At 42.7% G+C, this 21,781-nt stretch overlaps 2 protein-coding genes across 6 annotated transcripts in view; both read right to left on the bottom strand.

The window, feature by feature from the left end:
* Positions 1–112: 112 nt before the first annotated feature.
* Syt14 (Synaptotagmin 14) lies at positions 113–10,394 on the bottom strand. Its single transcript, XM_037419381.2, has 11 exons — positions 10,222–10,394; positions 9,531–9,707; positions 8,132–8,290; positions 7,283–7,494; positions 5,967–6,179; positions 4,504–4,615; positions 3,743–3,900; positions 2,987–3,176; positions 1,987–2,102; positions 1,366–1,530; positions 113–278 (listed from the first exon to the last, which is right to left on the bottom strand). Exons 1-11 carry the CDS (start codon positions 10,235–10,237, stop codon positions 246–248), a joined length of 1,551 nt encoding a protein of 516 aa, XP_037275278.2. The 5' UTR covers positions 10,238–10,394; the 3' UTR covers positions 113–245.
* A 5,559-nt stretch (positions 10,395–15,953) lies between these two features.
* LOC119167007 (poly [ADP-ribose] polymerase tankyrase) overlaps positions 15,954–21,781 on the bottom strand; it is a 100,785-nt gene continuing 94,957 nt past the window's right edge. For all 5 annotated transcript variants that reach the window (XM_075867243.1, XM_037418413.2, XM_037418414.2 and 2 more), the window contains exons 48-49: positions 18,201–18,336; positions 15,954–16,405 (exon numbers count right to left, since the gene is read on the bottom strand). In XM_075867243.1, coding sequence (XP_075723358.1) covers positions 16,278–16,405; positions 18,201–18,336 — 264 coding nt within the window. In that variant the 3' untranslated portion in view covers positions 15,954–16,277. The remainder of the gene's footprint in view (positions 16,406–18,200; positions 18,337–21,781) is intronic.

The following is a 21,781-nucleotide window of genomic DNA, read 5'->3' as shown; positions in this document are numbered from 1 at the left end:
TTCTTGCGATGTCCATGTCATCGGAGTAACGAGGGAATTGGCTGAGAAAACAGCGAAATCATTTTTTTTCTGAAGAGAACAGCCAAAAAATGTGTGCCGTCTTCTGGTGGAGGTAAGTACGCACTTCTCGTCTTCCAGAAGGTACCTTCTCAGTCTCAACCTTGTTCTCACTGGGTCGATTCTGCAAGACTTGTCCTTCTCTTCAGGCATGGAAGCGAAGTTGCCCTGTGGACGAGCTCAGCTTGCTAGCTGTCAAGGAGCACATGCCACCTGCACATCTGGCGGAGATGCAAAACAAAACACGCTAGTTGCCATACTACAATGTTGTTTGGGGTTGCTAATTAAGTAACCACACCTTGAGTTCAGCACATATTGGATGGAAGCTAAGATAACTAGGTAGCTTGTTAATACAAGTGACTGTCCCAACTGCAAGCTTTACTTTGACGAACGACTAAAGCAAGCACACAAGACATAAAAAGATGGAACACATAAAAAGACACAAATACAGCGCTGTTGCTCTATGTTCTTTTTTGTGTGTTCTATTGTTCTGTGCTGTTTAATCTCTCTTAAGTATGAAGAAACTCACGCAAGCATCTATTTTAGCTAAAATAAGGCTTGAAAGTCAAATTTTTCATTCAACCAAACGAGATTCATGAATGTGCAAATGAAAGTTTAAACAACCATAAATAAGTGCTTTTCGATGGTTAAAGATTCTATCAAGAATGAAAGTGTAGTATCGTGCGGCGGACGCCCTGCATAGCACCGGCTGACAAGAAGTACGCAGCAGCGGGTAGCCAAGCAGGAACTCTTTTATTGTATACAATGCCGCGCCCACATGTCCTTTTCATTCTAGGGGGGGGGGGGGGGGATGATGTGGTGTGTTTCTGTTCCATGGTATGTAAAGTATTTTCGCCCTTAGGGTGCGCTACCCTGTGTGTATATGCGCGACATTTTATATAATAAAAGAGTTACTGCTTGGTTACCAGCTGCTGCGTACTTCTTGTCGGCCGGCGCTTCAGCGCCGTGCCCTGTGTTCTCCGTGCGGCGCGTCCGCCGCACGATACTACAGAAAGCACACACGTACCTACTATCATGCTCAGTATTAGCCAACTGCGTCATGTGAGCGCCCGTCAAGGTGTTCGCATTTTGGAACTCATTCAGAACACTTATGTTTGTGTAAACACTTAGCCAAAGTATACTATGCACATAAGACGAGAATGTGTTTCATGTGATTCCATGAGAAGTTTCAGTTCTCAGCAGTCATGCATATTACTTTTAATCCAATTTGCTCAAGCTATTATGATGACATCTTGCAAACTTGCTAAGCTCTGTGTGCTAGTATGTCACATGCGGAAGAGATCATACCTGTTCTCCTTTACTTTCGCGCATGTCATTCCAATGTGAGAGTTCCTCTTCACCAGAGCTATTGAGGCCCAATGAGAACCAGCCAATCATGTCTTTTCGCTTCATGGACCGCTTGTAGTAAACGGAAACCATTAGTGTCACATCTGGCAATTGAAAGAGGGCAACCTGGGCAAAATAAGAAAAAGGCGAATTGTCAGAATAGGTTTTGTGAACGATTTCGCAAATTGAAGGACTCATATAATGTTATCGTTGGGGCATCTATGAACTAAACAGTGCCACTTGAGAAGATGACAGATTATGCATGCGCACAGGCATCGGCAGGATTTTGTCTTGGAGAGTGCAAACCTGTGTTGCACCGCAACTGGGGAACAGAGGCCACAGAGGTTGTTTTGGGTCGAAGGCAAGGCACCCCCCCTGATGATGCCCACATGTATGCATCTTGACCTGTGCCTTTTGCTGAAGTTAAAATGTTTTGAGTTGACTGGATTTATTTTTCACAGCAAGTACACTGCTGTACAGTGATAGCCAGAAATATCTTCAAGGGGAAGGGGGTACTTGATAAATAGTGTGCTGTGCCATAATGCAGCTGGCTAGTTGCGATAGAAAAAACAATATACATGCCTGAAATACAAACGTTTCTTTGAAGAGAGGGTTTGGCTGACCCCGCCGGACAGATGTCTTGCTTCTGGTTATTTCCTGACCACTTGACGACATCAGCGTGAGTTTAACAAACGTGTCTGCACAAAATTGAAATGCAACAAAGAAAAGCCGAAGACAAATAAGCAAATGTTACAACATAGATATTGTAATAAATTTCAAAATAAACAGTATTTATGGGAAAACGAGAGAGGATGCTACATGCAAATGGTTGAACAGAGATGCTAAATAAGAGAAATTAAGATTTCATAATTAGTTATCAGGGCTTTGCTGCAGAATAAATTGACTAGACATAGAACTACTATACAGAGGTAATAATTATTTAAAACTACACAGTAACAACTCACAAACTACACTTGAATGTGTATCCTCTCTGCTTAGTAAGTACTATGCAAAAAGAGCAGGCGGCTATTTTGTTCACGGCTTCCTATGATGGCTAAATTTACATTTTACCTTACAAAGTTTCAGAGAAGCTCGGAATTTTGAGAAAAAGCTGTTATTGGTACCTAGAAACATGCAAAAACATAAAGACTCAATGTGCAAAGGCAAATTGTCGGATTGGGATATGTAGCTGGTATTTCATGATGATGTGCACAGCACGGAAGCAAAGTATGGAAAGGTATGCTTGTGTCCACTGCTTCTTCTCACTTTTTGTCTTTAGTGCTGTGCACATCATGAGTAGCAAAAGTGCGAGACTTCAGAATCAATTGCAAAAGCGCAATATCTACTTGAACCGCCTCTCTTGCATGCATTGGGTAAAAAAAAAAGGGGCCTTGAAAGTGATGTGTGAGAAGCACTATAGATGTCAATTAATGAAGTGCGTTACATTAACTTAATAAATATTAGCTATAGGTCATGCTGGCTGCACTCTCCTTTTGAAATGTGGTTGTTTATAATGCCGTACAAGTAAATTTGGTTGGCTTCATTAAAATTAAACATGAAGATATTCGGACAAGCGGCACACCTGGGGCCCTGTTCATGGTGACATTTCGGAAGTGGCTTCCCTTGATGACCTCAACAGCGAGACGCCCCGTCGTGCCATTGTAGGCAAGCCCTAGCAGCAGCTCTGGAAGTCCTCCGTGCTGCATCGACTGCGCTGAACTCGTCGAGTCCGATCGGGCCAAGCTGGAAATCTCGCACTTGGAATCCCAGTGCTGTGACAAGAGTGAAATAATTAGGCACACTAAGGATAGCCTCCAGATGGAAAGAGGAGGGGAGCGTCACTAACACGTTTATAGAATGTCAGGTGAGGAAATCCCTGTCTTGTAGGGATAATTGGTAAACTTGCGATGATAGCTGTGATGACAGATGGCTGTGGCTGCTAGACAATGTCAGTACGGCAAATATTTATCTCACTAGTGCATAAATACAAACGCGCTAGTGTCACTGGATTTGCACGTAAAGCTGAGCAAACATCTTTGCACTTTATGATTTCTCATTAATAAGCTGCTTGGCTCATGGTCATTGAAAAGATTAATGAACACTACTTGAAGACGATGACAGTGTTTTAAGCCCATAGACAAGACAAGTACATGGACAAAGCTGTGGCGTCTTCAACTTCATTTCGTTTGTAAATTCATTCAGTTATTGTATTTTCTGGTTGTTGAAAGGCATAATGCGACAGAAGAAATTGTGTGATTCAAATGCAAAAGATGTTGCTATGGAAACACAGGGAGAACCGAGACATGCAGTTAGAGTGTTGAGAAGCAGTGCGCCTTACGGCCAGGTTAGACCGTGGCTCCAGCATCAGCCACATGGTGGAAGGCTGGTCGAGAGCCAGGCACTGGAAAGGCAGCACGGTCTCCCCGACCAGATGCTCCCGACGCATGCGTTCACATCCGTACAACCGGACACGCAGCCCCATAGTGTTCACTTCCTCTGTGAAGCAAGTGATGGAAATGCATGCATACCGACGTTAGCTTGGCAAACAATAGTCGAGTCTCGGTAAAACGAATATGCACGTAAGGAATTATTGGTTATTGTACATTTCATATAACGACTTTCTGTGCACAACAAAGCTGGTTTCATGTCAAACATGACTTGGTTTATTGTTGTGTTTTATGTTATGTAGTACTAATGCAGTACCTATGTTAAGTTCCTGGTTATGCCTTTGCACTTTAGAACAGCACTTGCCATAACTTGAGCTGCACATGTGTACCTTGCTGTGTAAACAACCACCGTGGCAGGTAAACTTGCACGCAAAAGTATACGGACCACTGTCGTTCTTATACTTAATTTTGCCGTCTGCATTGTCTAGTGGTCAGTCATCTGCTGCCAAGAGCATTTCTCTGACATATTCCATCAGAGTAATTCTATCGACAGCTATTCTGTCAAAACAATGTTCTCGGTAGCAGACATTTTGTGACTAGACGACATAGACAGTTATTTCAGCTCGTACTTTCGTGGTCCGTATACTTTCGCTTAGGGGTGTACATTAGCACATTCAAGGTTTATTCTCCAGTTCAAAACGAAACGCCTTACCAGGGCTGATGCGCATGAAGGCGAAAGTTTCGTTGAAGGTCATGTCTTCCCCCGCTTGTTTTATTTTTGTTCTGAATTTTTGCCTCTTATGGGGCAGCAGTAATAGTCGTACCTTCAAAGAAACAAAGAAATGCGCACATTAGAACAGCACCCATGTCATCACCGTAGCCATGTTTAATGGTACTGCTGCAACCAGAGGAAGCACTAGAGTGACATTTGATTTACACCAAATTTTTAGTTGCATTCAATTCATATAATAATGTTTCAGTCACACATAAAAAAATAAAGAGAAACAAATGTTGGAACATAACTTGAGCATCAAAGAATATGAGCAAGGACTGCCAACCTTCGACTAAGAAGTAGATATGAGTAACAAATGGTATTTATTTCACTCTAAAACATATGCACTTACTGCTGTCACTGCCTACTCTTCTATCATCTTTCTAGTACATATTGTCACAGAGTCGTGATGTTGACGAAGGCAGCAGTTCATGTATGCAAGATGAAACTCTTTGTTCGGACGAACTCGTGGCCGCAAAATGGTTATTCAGATTAGAGCAAGCAATGCATACTTTACACTCGTATCGGCGATTGGAGGGTTGGTTGTCGATGATACACTGATCCTTGTTCAAACACACCAGCTTTTATACATGATGCATTGAACTTTCCAGTCTTATCCTTAATGGTCGCAGAGGCTCTCGAATAATATTGAGTATTCGCGTCCTGTGCGCAATCCTAACAAAACGATCTACTACAAACGTGAATGTTCTCGAACACTGAGACACGATCTGTGCAGAGTGTTGCTCACAGCTTTGCGGGTTCAAACCTGGCACATCAAAATAACACTCGTAGCAATATGTCAATCCTCAAAGCCACCATGCACAGTTGCTACTTTTACAGACTTTACATTATTAGTTGCCTTGTGCTTTCTCTTTAATTTACAAAATCTTTCATGAGCTGACATGAGCTATGGCTTTTTGTGTAAATATATATACTAGCGATGCTTCTTCTATAACGCGAGTTGGAAGGTCTGAACAATGACAGAGTTGACGAAGCAGTTGAGGTGTTAAAACATCAGAACACTGACTCCAAGCTGTACCAATTATGAAGTATTCTTGCTACTCTTCATTTTTAGGTCTGCTGGGATATTCATACTTCGCTTGACCAATAGGTGCAACTTTATGTGCTCTCGTGAGATTACAGCTTCTCGTAGACTACCTAAAATTATATTGCTATGGCTCTCATAGCATGACCAAGGACACTTGCTGCTCTAAAAAAAGGTGGGCACATGCGAAATTTGTGAGACGTAATAAATGCAAGACTACGCAATAACTCACCCAAATCTTCTGTACATTGTGTATATACACACTTTTTGCCATACAAAAAGAAAAAAGCTGAAAGGTAGTGGTCATTGTTCTTGATTGCATGGGAAAGGATGCTTAGGCACACATGCTTGAACTTACTTGAACACTATTGGCTCCTCCGCGGTCTCGACTGGGCAAGTTGTGTGCTCTTAAGACCGTGACCATGACCTTGCGGGCCGACTCATCGTACTCGAACATGAGCTCAAGTGCACCGCAGCGGGTGGTCTGCTCTGAAGGACCGGGACCATGCAGACCGGATGCCTCGGCCACGCACCTCAGCTCCTCTTCAGCTAAGTCAAGTAGCATGGGCTCCTGTAAAACGTGGTAAAAAAAATCATGCATGTATGCACTGATAATGTGCTGATCTGTTAATGAAACCAAGCAATATGGCGGCCATAAAATAAAGAAAGCAAAAAACGATTTGAGATATAAATAAGCAAAAAGGTTTAATTGTAAAAGATTGTCTGCCAGCCTTCCCATGCGCCTCCATATCACCTTAACCGACAGAAGTAGGTATCACACTGCGACCATGCTGCTATGGATAACATAAATGGCTACTTTAAATTGTCCACTGATAATTGTTTTTTGATGATAATTTAAATTTTCCACTGATAATCTGGTTTCCCAATAGCCTAGTCACTAAGAGGGGCTCCTGCTCAAGTTTTTTTAAAATTTCTGATCAAATTCGATAAAGTTTACTGAATTTATGTATATTTTGGTGCTGATTTCAAAATATGCATCGCTTTTTCTGGTAATATATCTAGTTTTTGAAATGCCAAAAATTTTGTATGCCAGCAATGGCTTATTTCTAAACTAAATCAGGAATAAAGTAAATCAATATACTGCCATAATATATCACGAGAGACCTGCATGTAGTGGAACAATAATAAATGTTTTGAACCAATTTGAACAAAAGGTATGGTATGTTGAACATTTGTGACTGAAATCCAAGTGCGACATCGGTCGCTTGCGAATGTTCACCATACCATAACTGTTCAAGTGTGTTTAGAACATTCATTCATTTTTTACTACATATAGTTCTCTATCCTGATAAATGTTATATGATTGTTTGCTTTGTAACTTCCTCGATATATATAAAAAAAACTTTCCTCCCCAAAAACCTATTTAACGTCTGATATTTTGAAAAATACATAGTACACTAGAAACATCACAGCATATTCAAAATTAGCACAGATATATGCATAAACTCAGCAAGTTCTATCAAAATCTATCCAGAATTTTTTTAAATGTTCAACATAACAGACAAAAGTTCACGGCTGAATAACTCTAAAACTTGTAGACTGCACGGTTAGTGAAAAATTGTAGTATTTCGCTATAGGCATTATGTACTTAAATAAGTGTCAGAGAAATGCTTTTTTTAAATACTATAGGTTAGCTAAAGTGACATTTCTTACATCGCTTCCTCCACATGCAGCGAGTGACAGTGGGGAGTCATCGGCCTTCAGGAATGCACCATTCTCGTACTGCAAAGCAGTGCGAACAGTAGACGTTTCCTGCACAGTCTTGGAAGAAACCCTGCTTGTATCTGCTGCCTCTGCCCCCGTGGATACGGCACGCCCATTCTCCGCGAGTGAAACCAAGTCTGGTTGAGGCAGGTGGCCATTGCCTGCAACAAAAAGGTAATGAAAAAACATTCCCATTACAAAGAAAAAAAAACTATTAGAAATCAGCAAACAGATTCAGAGATGCTCTGAAAATCATTAGTTTATGCTTATGTGATGTAGTTTATTTATGAAAAAACAGCTCAATTCGGTACATATACAAGTCCCATAATTATCCTCTTAATTGTTCACTTACTATGAGCAGCAAAGATCAAACTTCTATAATGTGCTGATTATCATGGGTGTGGGTTGTTAAAAATGAGAACACAGAGCTCAAAGCAATATGTGTGCCTGTATGCATGTGCGCACTTGGGGTGTGTGTGTATGTGCATATGCATTCACGTGTAGATTTGTCATTCATTCATTTAATCATTCTCATACTACGATCAAAAAATGTCAAAATTTTCATAATGTGTGACTTCATTATCAGGGACATGACAAAATACTTTACTTGCCACGGTATGGCTAGGTTAGCTTAGCTTTTACAACCATTGCAGCAGTAAGCTACAAGCAACACATCAAACGATTGTTTCCATGCTCCTTCACCTACACTGCACATTAGGAAACCACTAGAGAACGGTTATTCTAACAGTGATAATAAGATGTGTATGATTTCGTTAGCAAAGAATGCAAGGTAATTACCATGTGCATGGTCAGTGGAGTGGCCCATGCTGGACACTTTTCTGGCTGACGCGCTGTTAAGAAAGCCACCTTGCAGGCTGGCCGAATGGTGTAGTTGCTGTATGACTTCTTCATCACTCTCCGACGATGACTCGACATCATCGTAAGCATACGCCGCCCCTGTACATAATAATTACAAAAAATGAAAAAATCGATGCATTAAAACAAAATCATCACCTGGATTTTTTAAGAGTCGTATAAGTACACAAGACACCCATGCCTCAATCTAAAAAAGAGATAAAATAAAAAGGGGATCTTTTTGTCCCACAGGTATAATCATAATTTATCTTGCAATTCTTTCCTTTCATTATCGTTTTACGTCTAAACGGCACACTTTGACCATGTTTGATCTCTCTTGATAGAAAACTGGCCAGCACAAAGTTTTCAAGAGAGGAAGCCAAAGCAAGCCAGATGACGATCATTGTTGTGGGACAAAAAGACACCCATTTTACTCAGTCTTATTCTTAGAACATTACTATGCATGCATCAGTAATCTAGGACAACAGAAACCATCAGATATAACTTTGGTGAATGAGTAGGAAGAAGTGTTACTTATATGTACCGCCTACGACAGATGGAGGGTTTGGCATATAGATACACCATCGCGACACAACGACAATCATGAAGCAAAATATAACGATTAACACGTGTGTGTCGTTTACATTCTGCACAGCACAAATATTATACAGGGTATTACAGGGCAAATATTATACAAATATTGTACAAATATTGAACAGGTTTGCACTCGACCTGTTTAAGTGTTCCTTCTTTGTGGTGTCTTTTCTTTATTTGCGCAATTTTTTCCTGTGAAGGGTAATACACTTTTACTGTACATGCATTTGCAAGAATTTTTTAACAGGGTGTTATACTATTCAAAAATGAATGTGAGAGGATTTCACACACACGCACACACACACAAAAAAGATATTTTCAACTAGCTCAGCAACAAAATTATCCAAATTCTGGAGTTTCACATGCCAATGCTATGATATTGATTTTTAAAACATGCTGTAGTGGAGAATTCCAGATAAACTTTGGCTACCTGGGATATTTTTATGCGTACCGAATCTAAGTGGGGAAGTGTTTTTACATATTGTCTCCAACGGAATGTGGCCAGGAGTCGAACCCGCGACCACCACCAATTGCTAACACGACGGGTAGCCCCGTATTGAAATTACTGCTACATCAATAATTGCACATAGGTAAGGAAGACGTCATGTTCAATTAATGTGGCTTTAAAATCTAACGAGTGCACATCAGTGGAAAACATACGCGAAACCAAAAAAAAAAAAAGTGCAACAAGGCAGCAACGTGCGGCTATGCCTCAACGCGCGAGTACAATGCGGCAAAGCCCACTTACCTAAATTTCTGGCGATCACTTGTCGCTCGCGTTCGCGAGACGATACGGCACCGTCGCAGCACGGGAAGCCTCCTATGGTCGTGAAGCAGACCTTCTTGCTCAGGTAAAGGTAGAACACTCCTAGCATCACCAAAATCACACCCACAGCACCCAGGTAGACGGTCGTCTCGACTGGCACTGCGGGGGGAAAAAAGAAAAAAAAAAAGATCGCGCGCATGCAGGGTGAAATCCCGAGGACGGCCGAACTCGGGGTTCAGAAAACATTTAGCGAAGCAGCTAGCTCAGCATCCGCACTGCCAGAACTTCGCCACGTCTTCGGTCGTGCATGCATTGTTCTTGCAACAGTTCCATTTGTAGCGCAACCGCGAGAAACATACGTCGCAATCCACGATGCCCCGATCACACGGGAGCAGGAGAAAACGTTGAGCCGAGCGCGAGTGCACAACGAAACAGGCGTCTTGACCATGCCACGCATTCGCCGTTTCCCGGGCAGTTCGCACGACGGGAAGCCGACCAACTGCTTCGGCATACCTTTTAGGTTTCGCAACGTGCTTCTTATTTACTACGGAGTTGTCGCGACTAGGCCTAATAACGCGCCCTACTTTTCGCGCGCGTCCGTCGAGGCAACGGCGTTTTGCGCGCGGCTTCCACGGCCGAATGCAAGCAGTCGCTACCGAAGCGTGCGATTCACCTGTGAGCATCTGCATCTTGGGTGTAGTGCGGTGCGGTAGCTCGGCAGGAGGAGAACGGACGCGCCTGACAGTTGCGCTCAAAGTCAACACAAACAGAAACCGCAGGAAACATGAACGAATCGGCGGTGTCGCTGACGGCTGCCGAGCCAGTCGGCGATTGGCTGCCCTACTTTTTTTTTATGTAGTACTCCCGGCTGCTCCCCGCGGAACGTAAAAATGCGGTGTTGAATGAGGCGGCCGTGACACTATTAACCATTATTTTTCTTTATCTCTGTGATACCGAAGCAAGCGCGAGAGCTTCGTCGAAAAACGTTTTGGAAATTAATAATGCGCATCCCTCTTGTGAGTGTGGGCTTCACCGCATTATTAATCGTGCTGTGGCGAAGCCGAATTATAAAGCCGCGTACGAAATAATGTTTATAAATCGATTCTAATCATTGTTTTTAACGCCAAAAGCTGACGTAAAAGAACTTGTTTGCATAACCCAGCTGGGTGCACAGTTATGTGTACACTACAATAGTGCTACAAAATATTCAGTGATAATTGTGCTTTTTTCAGCCCATATCAAGGGAAACATAATGGTAATTGAACACTCATGAACTTGAGAGGACCGAAGATGGGTAGGAAGAAATGCCCACAATCAGGGGCTGTGCTAGGGGATGCACAGGGGGGGGGGGGCACCCCTCTCCCGAATTTTCGCCTAATCCCCATAGCCTCCCTCAACATAAAAGAATCCTGGCACCAGGCCATCAACAACTTTAAAGGAACAAAAAAATAGTAAATCACACTAATACTCAAGTGACATTAAGCAATTGCATTAGCTTATTACACTCTTGCCAGTGATGAACACAGCAATTTTTAAACCGTTTGATTACCAGGTTTTTTTTTTTTTTAATGCAGAGGCCCCATTTAGCAGGAATGCCAGGCACACGGAAATAATTAAATAAAAAATGTTACATCCAATCATGAAATGTTATAGTATGTAACTGTATGGTGGAGCCTTAAAATACTTCTCCATATAATTGCACTTGTAAATGTATTTAACACAGAGATGTTTACTTTACAGCTGTCTGTTAGTAGTGCTGATAATACTGTGCTGAATAATGGCCACACAGTACAGTATTACCAGTATAGCTGAGAAAGTTGCTCGATTGATCCACCGAGGTAATGACCGTGCCAAACATGGGCTTAAGAGACAAATCAGCTACGTGCCAGCTACATAGCTATGTGCCATATGGTAAACACCACTGTTAAAACACCCTTAGAGGAATTGCACGCTTTTATCATTCACATATATTTGACACCGAGAACTCGGTCTTCAACCGGTATTTGTACACAGTAGATTCTTGTTTTTAAAAACTTGAAGGAACCAGAAAAATATGTTGCATTCAACAGGAGCTCTATTTACTGCTAAATGAACAGGGAAACAAAATTTCAGTAGGAAACCAATCATATACGAGCCATATTTTTCGATTCAGCAGAAATTCCGTTTGGCAAAAAGATTTCTCTACTGCAAACATTTTCCCGATGGGGCTACATACGTTTCTCGTGCGTTGTAGGAAGCTATATAGTTTTGGACACGCACAAACAATACAAATTATGATAGGACCGATTTCATAAATCTCTGGAATATTAGCCAAGGAATACAATGCAGCATTCAAAATATTAGTTGACAGCATCTATTCCTACAAATTCTGGATAAATTTATTTTGTGGGCTAAGATTCATCACAATGTGCAAGCAGATGCTCGCATACATTGGCTCGCACTACAGATGTGTAGTCAGAAATTTATTTCAAGCCACATGATGGGAGTACGAACCCCTTTATGTATTTTCATGTATGTTTGTATAGAAATGCGCACAAAGTAATATTTTTGGGAGGGTGGTTTGAATTCGTCTCATCACTGCTAATGTATGACCAACTATCGGCGATAGGCCACGAGTCATGTAGTTCTAAATAAAATCTTCAAGCAAATACCACGTAGTTATTTACACAAAGAGGCATTTAATGATACATGCACACGACTTTTACCTTTCTTTGGTGGCATCAGCAAAATTGTGTTCTTTCCTATATGATGAAGGTGACTATGAGGAAGAGTGACACCATCCATAATGCTACAAGTTGACAATCAGTGTGCGGTACAACATCATGATGAAAAGAATGAACCAACTTTCGGGCCTTTAAGTGCTGCTACATAAAAGGCTTCAGAGATTGAAAAAGAATAAAACATTTCCCAGCACTCACTTATTTTGCTTAAAATTGTGGGGAAAATAAAAGACTGATCTTATCACAGCATGTTCTTAAATGTTGCAAAAAGATGGAACTTTGTAGCCACGATCACTTGACCTCACTCTTGGCACTGTCATTGGCATAGCCCCAGCGGAAAAGCTAATGAATTCAGGGCCCAAGCATTCTGTACAGATGGTTAATCAGAGGCTAATCGTGAAACCTACAGCTTGGTGCTTATCACTGTATTAAAGTCTTTTTCAATTACTGGTAATGTCTGTCCAGAAATCTTAATTGCTCTTTGCTGCTCATGTGTTCCAGTCTTTATTTGTGGTAGATCAGTGGCAAATACTGGGATTTAATTTATATGGCATATGCATTTCGAATGACCAGCGTTTTTGCCAACATGCATTTTTCACCAACAACAACCGATATATAACAGTTGCTGGACAATTTGGATTGGATTGAAAGCCGAGTGGTCAGACCCAAGAATCATATTAGACTGATCTGAATGTGGCTTAAAGAGACCCTGAAACGGTTTTGGCAATTTTGTAAAAATGCATTAGGCCGGTATACCAAGTCCTAAGGGTCATTCAGAGACCGATTTGAGCTCTCTGGGTAAATTGTGTAATTTAATACAATGCTTTAAAGCTGCGAATCGCTGAAGATTGAAGCAGATCACTGTAACTTGGCCAAATGCGTTTTCAATCGGCCATCAACAGAGCCACTTAACGTCACCGTGGCTGCCGATCTGATTGGCTGTCACGGGCTGTAGAATGCACCGAAGATCGGCCGGTGGGTGGAGGCACCTGTCGACAGCGTGCCTGCTGCTGGGCGCACTGTGTGATGGCCTCCGAGATTGCATGCAACCTGCCGGCACGCAATTTCGGAGGTCTGGACTGCTAAAATCTCAAGTTGTCGAGCGTGCTCATGAAAGCTCTGCGATTGCGAGCGTGCCTCACGAGTTAAGGAGGCCAGGCAGAGGTGAGGAGGATATAATTGTCAGTAGTGACCTTGATACACGGCGTGTCACTAAATTTGTGGTGTGAATGGTTTGATGATGCTCTATCCTAAATGCTGACAAAACTTCAAAAAACCATTTCGGGATGCCTTTATTTCTATCTTGCACCAATACTTTAAAAATCCAGCCCGAAACCGAATTTCTCCTGAAATCACGACAGCACCCAGGGCCCAATCAAGACACCAAAACAAATAGCTAACTTCCTACAGCATGGCGAGCCATATTTAGCATATTCCGAATACCATATTTTAGTAAACTCGGTTGAGAATGCGACATAACGTAAGTAATTCCCATGGTTATGCGCTCTCAATATAACAAGTGCTGCCATCTCTGAAGCATTATGAAAACCAGACATGAAATTAATTTTACAGTGCAATTACAAAGTTAGGCATGCGAACAACAGTGATTACGCTTTGTCCTAGCAACCTTTTTTTTCGTAGCAGAAGCATGAAAAAATGACAGCATATCCACAGGGTGAATGATGGAGAGTGAGGCGAAGCTGGGTCCACACGCCGCTGCCGCGCCGCTTAGGCTTCCCGTTGCCGTACTGCAGGATCCTTGCGGTGCCAACGCGCAGCTTGGCGGCGCGCTTCTGCCTTGCACGCCCGTACGTAGGGGTCCCTTCTCAGAGTGCGAGCTGCCGCCGCTCAGCAGCCTTGTCCATCCTCTGAATGAGCACGTGCCAAAACGACGCTTTTACAGTACAACAGAGTGCCCCCTGGCGTACAGCACCGCCAAAGAACATGCGATCATAGTCGGGCGATCGTCCCTCTTTCCTTCCGTACGTGTGACGTCAATCCTTCTTTTCTAAAAGTGACGCCCTCTAAAGTTGTACCATTTGCATTTTTCAGCCTATAGTATCACCCTCTATGGCCAGTTCAAGAATTAACGAGGGGCGGTTACCCACAAGGGGGACGCACAAGCCATGCCATAAGGAGCTTCGCCCCTGAAAAGTTATTGTAGCATATCTTGCAGCCTGAAAACTTCACACTCATTAATACTTTTCACAATTCCTTTTCCCGCTATGCTATACAGCCGAATATCGGTATGTGCCATGTTTGGCACAGAATGCATTTCTGCGAGGAAATGCACAGTATTTTCATATCAACGTTGCACAGTACACATATAAACAAAGGGCAGCTTCCAAGATCATTCAGCACAGCTCTGTTGTGCAGGATTTATGCTGTGATGGTACTTTTTGAGATTATTCACGTGTCTCAGGTGCAGCAACAATACCTGGCATTTTTCATACATCAACGTGGATACAAGAAAAAAATTGCGAGGTTCAACAAATGCAAATCAATATTCAGCCTTTTGATTTTCTCTGCAAATGGTGATCCCAACTTCAAGCTAGTGGTTGGTTTTTTTCAACAGGAGAGTATAGCAATGTGCCACCATGCGAAAGGCAAATGTGTAAGGGGATATTTTGCACAAATGTGTAGGTGGTTTGGAAGTGCTATGAAGGTGGTATAAACCGAAAGTGCCTAACTGCACGACGTTCCAATAGGTGAACCTATCTTCTTCAAAGGTGCCTATTTGTCCATAGCGTGTTTTGAACAGATTGGTCAGTGACGCAATGACAAGGCATTCTAGTTTGCATCTTTGTGATGCGACACAATAATACTGGCTAACGGTATTGAAACAAGCACTCCTGACAAAGATAAGGCTAAACTCCACATCAATGCAAATCCATGCAAAGAGCGACGAAAGTGGCTATTGTGCAACAGATCACTTGGTCAATCATTCATTTTGCAAATGTATAAACTGTTACTCAAAAGTCTTATGACCAACTAGTATTTACGAAGCTCGAACATAATGCATGCGAACGAAACGGTCCCGGTACTGCATATGAAAAGCGAATAACCAAATGTTCACACTCACCAAAAGACAAAAAAATTGGGGCAAGACTTCCATAAATACTTTCTGTTGCTTTGCACAACAAAACACAGTCTTTGACATTAAATACCACTGGCATCACGCCAGTTTCAGCAGAGTAGCCGCTCTCATGCCAGGAACTCTAGAATTGGTCACTAAAGCTGCCGCATGAATAGGCTTTGCTTTGATAAGCAACAGTATCATCATATTGTTCGCTGCTATTGCGTGGGTTTACGCACACGTAGTGTTTATGCTATAGGCCATCATGCCGTCCTGCCTCGAGTTGTGGTCGCCTATAGAAAGATCATGCCAGCTACTCCACCACCTATGCCAAGTGGTTTTGGGATGGCATGGCATCGGGGCGGTGGAGTGCACAAGCGCACGGATGTTACAAGTGGCCATCACAAGGATCGCCAACTGCCACCTTCAATAGAGACTAAAGAAAAAAATAAAGGGAAGGGCAGCCAGTTTTTGGCAAAAGTGGCAGGCATCTTTCTAGAGGTGTTGGCTATAGACTCTTCTATTGAAAGGTCGGCCAGCCTGTCCAAGGTACTGATTCCCGTTCGGACATCTACAGCACCGAGTGTCGAAGAAAAGCACACGAGTCTCTTACGTCTGACATTTTATTGAGAGGCAGTCCTCTTGCTGCCAAAGCCAACTAATTATTGGCCTTGGACTGTACATATTAGGGGGAAGAGAGAGAGAAGAAAAAAAAGTGCGCGCATTTAAACATTCTTCTGCACAATGAAGTGGTATGCGTCCCAATGGCCTGAACGTCGATGAGAGAAGAAAAAAAACATTTTCGTTCCCGTGGGAAGAGATGGGTTCTTCGAACCGTTTCCCCAGTGAAAAGTGTCCCCCCCTCCCCTCCCCACCCCCACGCCCTCCCCGATTCTAAAAAGGTGTCTCTGGTGTCTTGTTCTTGCCACTTGATCAGTCCTCGAACTCCAGCAGGTAGCGGAGGCACACCTGGGCTGGCTTGTAGACTACGTACTCATTGTAATTCAGGGGGCTCTGGTGAGGCTCGGCCTTGTTGCTGGGACCCAACGGCACCGTCGAACCTGCACCGCAAGACATGCCATTTCTGTAGGAGTGCCGAACAACTCTGGTGATCCTGCTGCCTATTCAAGCACGAGTGATTTGGTTATGCTCACACAGGCTTGAATTTTTGCACACGCCTGTAGTCGGTTACTACCCGAGAATACATACAAGCTCCACTAACAGCCATCGCTGTCACACTCAGAGAAAATATGCTTAGATGTTCTATCCAGCTGCAGTTGCTCATTTACGTGATGTCAAGGCGTTGCTACGAACTGTGCGACATGCTAGTGCTAGAAATCGGTTCTGTTGTTCCTCACCACGAGAAAGCAGCAAAGTCATTTACAACGCTTTTGGGAAGTCCTAGAAGAAGGCAACACTTCCCAGCGAGTATGCATCGGGATTACAGTGCGAAATTTTAAACAGAAGGTCGAAAACGACAAAAAAGACAAAAAGACAAAAAAATTTAATACCATAGTAATTTCATGAATGTTATGAAACCTCCTTTACAATGATATAACAGCTTAGTCACAAAGGCCACACTTTAGGTAGGAACGACAAACCTTTATTTTTCAATAAAGTAAAAGCTCGTTAACCCGAATCTCACAAGACTGGTGAAAATCTCCGAGTTGACCAAATTCCGGATTATCGAATGAACCATCAAAACAAAAGGAAAATGTATTCGGCACAGACAAATCTTTATTTCATGAAAAACTGCGCCAGTTTAGTCTGCCTTGTCATCGGAATTAGTGCTAGAACGATCTTCTTCAACCCTATGTGGTGGTGGTGTGCACGCTCACTGTCGCGAGAAGTGATGCAGAACTCCGCGAAGATAGCGCGGGCTTCGGCAGTTTTCTGCACGGTGCGATGTCGCGTCGTCGTATCTTGAATGTCATTATTGGAACAATGATGCTGATTCTCTTCGAGCACTTCCGATATTATGTCATCATCAGTCAGCAAACCAGCAACGGCTACACCATCATACAACGCGCATGAACACAGCTCGACATCGTAACGATGGTTTGTATGTCAAAGCGCCAACTCGCCCAACAGTCAACTTTTTTGATGTACCCGAGCTGCACACGCTATGCACGAAGTCACAACGTAAAGAAATCAGCAGCATTGGCGTTGCAGGCAACTGGGATGCAACGGCTGCGCATGCGGTGCCATTTGCGGCACATTTCACAGACACTAGATGCACGGTCGGCCCAAGCGCTTCCGCCGGGTGGTGACTAGAGCCACCTAGCCACTTCCCCCCTCATTCACTATCATATACATGATCATATTCTGCTGCTGTTCGTTCGGTTTCTCCAAAACCGAAGTTTTGGAGAAACCGACACCAAACAAACAGCAGTTCAAACCGAAACCGGACAACAGCAGTAACCGACAATGAAGCCGGGACTCCATGCTTTCAGTAACCAGAATCAGTTACTCAAAGCATGGAACCCCGACAGCCATCTTTGGAGTCGTCCGAGTTAACCGGAGCGCATCTAAAACCCTTCAAATCAACGAGCATTTGACAAAACTGAAATATACACAGTTTTGCCGGAACCGCGCCGAGTGTCTGAGTTAACCGAACCGAGTTAATGAGATCTGGATAAACAAGATTTTACTGTATGTGTAATATTTACATCATTACTTCGAAACGCAAGCTGTTTGCACGAGGAGCTTGTATTTATTCTCAGGTTTTAACAGACTATAGCTGCGGCATGCGACAGACAATAAACACGTACACTCGGTGTCGCGGTATTCACTTTTTGAAAGTCAAACAGCAAGCACAATTCCAAGCAAGCGAACAAGCGGCGACTGTTCACTCACTGTGCCACGTGACTGTGCCCAGAATGTGTGGCTGCCAGCGACCGAGCGCGCGGGTGCTCTCGTGACTTCCGGGAGAACCTGGCTCCGTGTTGCCCGACGGACCAAGATCCAGGTCCCGACATCGGCCCAGGGCGACCTGTTCCGTGACCAAACAGTGGCATTCAAACAGGCGCACTCAAGAAACAATGGCCGGCTTGCAGAAAACGACAGCAGCCCATCATGCCGAGTGCTACAACACTTGTCAATTAAAAAAGAGATAGAGAAAATCTGTACAATTTGTGAGCAAAAAAAAGGGGGGGAACAAAAAAAGGATGTCGGTTTTAAAAACTATACAAATTCAACCAGTAATGAGCCCTAAAAGAAGTCAAACCAAAGTTTAGCATACGAGATTACGAGCAGTGTTGTGTGAATGTTTGAAACATAAAATATTCGGCTTGATTTTGCAACTCACATTTACTATTAGAAATATCTGAACACCATTAAAATTCATAACAAAATTTTGCAATGAGCACATAGAATTATACACCTGTGCTAAATTTGGCCAGATTACAAGCACAAATTGACAAATTAACTTCAGTTACATTCCTGCATACTATTCGTGGTAATAGACTTGCTGAGCATTACTTGCTGTACGATGAACTTTCTTTTTCATGTCTGGATAGTGATTTCTTTTTTTTTTTGCAAAGATCAGTAGTGCTATTTGTGCTCAAAAACAATGAAAAACTATTAGATTTGCATTTGATTATTTAAACTAGCTTGAAATAAAAAATGCGATCTTCACACACCCTTGTAACGATTGATTGATTTGTGGGGTTTAACGTCCCAAAACCATCATATGATTATGAGAGACGCCGTAGTGGAGGGCCCCGGAAATTTCGACCACCTGGGGTTCTTTAACGTGTGCCCAAATCTGAGCACACGGGCCTACATCATTTCCGCCTCCATCGGAAATGCAGCCGCCGCAGCTGGGATTCGATCCAGCGACCTGCGGGTCAGCAGCCACCTTAGCCACTAGACCACCGCGGCGAGGCCCCTCATAACGAAAAAAAAGTTGGGGGCGTTTCCCTTAGAGCGGTAAACTGTAGTAGTATACTGGTGCCGCTGTACACCCATACCTTGATATAACGAACCTAGGTGCAACGAAATATTTTTTAAGAAAAATTAAATAAAAAATAGTCTTGCAATAGACAAAGGAATAATGAATTCTCGGATATAAAGAAGTTATTTTTGTGTAAGACGCAACTTTGCTATGATGAAGCTTGAGTGCATTTCAAACCCATCTAAATGCGATCAGAAGGGGCATCAGTTCAATATCTAGTGAAAGTGGCTGGGAATCAAACCTGCAACCTTGAGCTCTAATGGCACAATTGTGCCAACATTCAAATGCTTCAAAGGTTCGAACGAATACTTGAGTATTAGAATTCACTTCAATTAGAATTAAAATCATCGAATAGTCAAAGTATTCGCAATGAACGAAGAGATGCATATTAATCCGCATGTCACCGCCTGTAAAAGTGGTTTCACTGTAATGTAGGCGTGCTAAACCATGAAAACACTTACCTAGGAAACATTGGCTTTGCCGCAAAGCCTCCCTTCAAATTTAAAGAGGCCCTGCAACACTTACTGAGCGTAGTCAGAAAACGCTGCCTAAAACGCTGCCGAGGTTACCGAAAACACGAGAGGCAAATATTGTAACGCAGGACGTGGCCTGTAATTAAGGGGGGACGTGGCAATGGGAATAATAAATTTGGTCAAAATGTTCAGTTTTTCAATTAATTTTTTTCTGTAATCCTTAGAACATGTTTTACATCATAGTGCGATTTTAGACCAAAATAAGTAGTAGAAGTTGAGAAACAAGCATTTTACTGGTGGGCTGTCATCAAAAGCTATGTGAAAATTGGGCATAAAAAAATGCAAATTTGGAGCTTTCCCTTGGCACAGTGCCAACATATTGGCATCATCATAAAGAGGACAGAGTGTAGCTCAAGATAGAATCCATGCTGCATTCCTCCGATGAAAAATAAAGCCACCTTTCCGACTTCCATTATATCATCTTCTAGCTCCAATTTCTTTTGAGCTCCATTTTCTCAGCTTTCATTTATTGAGCACTTGTTGTCGGTCATCCCTGTGCCTTTTCACAGCAAATTAGGCTACAGCCATTTTGTTTTCTGCTCTTAGATTGTGAAACATTGGTGAGTGCCGTAAAGCTGTCCATATTTGTGTGCACATTATACAGACTTTTGTAATTGGCTTTTGTAAAAGTTGTTGGTAAGACAATATGTCCAGGACATTTCAAAAAAAAATTTTTGTGTGTTTATTTAATATTGAAAATAAACCAATAGCATTACAGCACAAGATGGACCTTTGTGAATACCCTTATGCAAAAATTGGGTCAATTAAAAAAATTATGCAAAAATTTGACGATATTGGGTCTAATTAGCAATTAATTTTGGGATGACAATGAGAGCCTATCAAGTGCTGTAACTCAAAAGTTATATTAGATAGCTCAAAACCGATTTCAGTTGTGATATCAGCACAACAAATGACATCTGCATGCAAAATTTCAATCTTTTGGCTTCATAAATAACAGAGATAATTTTCATTGCCACGTCCCTTATTAAGGGGAGACGCTCCTCGAAAGCACTTTTTTTTTTGTTATTCAACTTAGAGCTTCAGAAATTGGACCACTGATGCAGTTTTTCCTCCTGATTCCAAATCTGTAATCAGTTTTTACATAAGTGCAATAGTTTGGGAGTTGTGTTTCAAGTAATGGTGAAACTTGATAAGTTTTCCGGGAACTTTCGCGCATACTAAATGTTCATGCAGAGAGTTGTTCAATGGCTCCTTTTGCTCCCTATTAGCCATAGAGTGCCGATATCTAGCTAGAAATTGTGCTCCAACTTTGAAACTATGAAAAAAACATCTGTGTAGCAAACTACCCTTTTTTTTCCACTCGACCACCATTAAATTTATTAATAGATATTTACAGCTGATAGGTTGTGCTGATTCAAGTAGATATCGGCACCCTACGCACTCTCCTCAATGTGTGTGCCAAATTTCGTCGTCGTATGACCATTCTAAGTGCCCGAAACACTTCCCGCAAAAAATGCAAATTGGCCAAAATTGCGAAATGAGAAAAACGCGTTTGAAAGTTTGAAAGTCTGTATTTACAAAAATGAAAAACGCAGTAGCACGAAACTTGTGCTGAACACATACACACATGTCCAGAGGGAATATCAGTTGTCTAAAACTCTCCAGCACCGTAGGTTTTCCCTTCCCGGCTGGTGCGGCAGGACTCTTCCACCCGGGCCCTCTTGGCTGCACTGCGACGGTGTGCCCTCGCCTCAGCGGTCTGACGCACATTCATCTTGTGCATGCGCATGCTGTCTCGGCGGTCGCTGAGGGTAACCAGGGCCTCCGAAGGAAGCACCCCAAGCTCTTCCAGCACCTTTTCAAAGCTCGCGTGGCCCCGGTTGAACCACAGGACTGCAATGGCTGTGGCTGTTTCCACAGCAGTCCGGGAAGCAAACCGGGTCTTTGGACACAGCAGCCATATTTTGCTGTTCAGGGACTCGGCCGCG

Source organism: Rhipicephalus microplus, chromosome 6, assembly GCF_043290135.1.
Source record: "Rhipicephalus microplus isolate Deutch F79 chromosome 6, USDA_Rmic, whole genome shotgun sequence".
Taxonomy (NCBI): domain Eukaryota; kingdom Metazoa; phylum Arthropoda; class Arachnida; order Ixodida; family Ixodidae; genus Rhipicephalus; species Rhipicephalus microplus.
The sequence above is the reverse complement of the archived record's forward strand: the minus strand, read 5'-3'. Positions and strand labels throughout refer to the sequence as shown.

Bases quoted from the DNA above. Each gene is read 5' to 3' on its own strand.
- Syt14 (XM_037419381.2), bottom strand. The intron at 4,616-5,966 runs GTAAGTTCAAGC...GTTTCTTTGAAG, and splicing joins GAGGAGCCAATAGTGTTCAA to GTACGACTATTACTGCTGCC. The intron at 279-1,365 runs GTATGATCTCTT...CATCTCCGCCAG, and splicing joins GCGAAAGTAAAGGAGAACAG to ATGTGCAGGTGGCATGTGCT.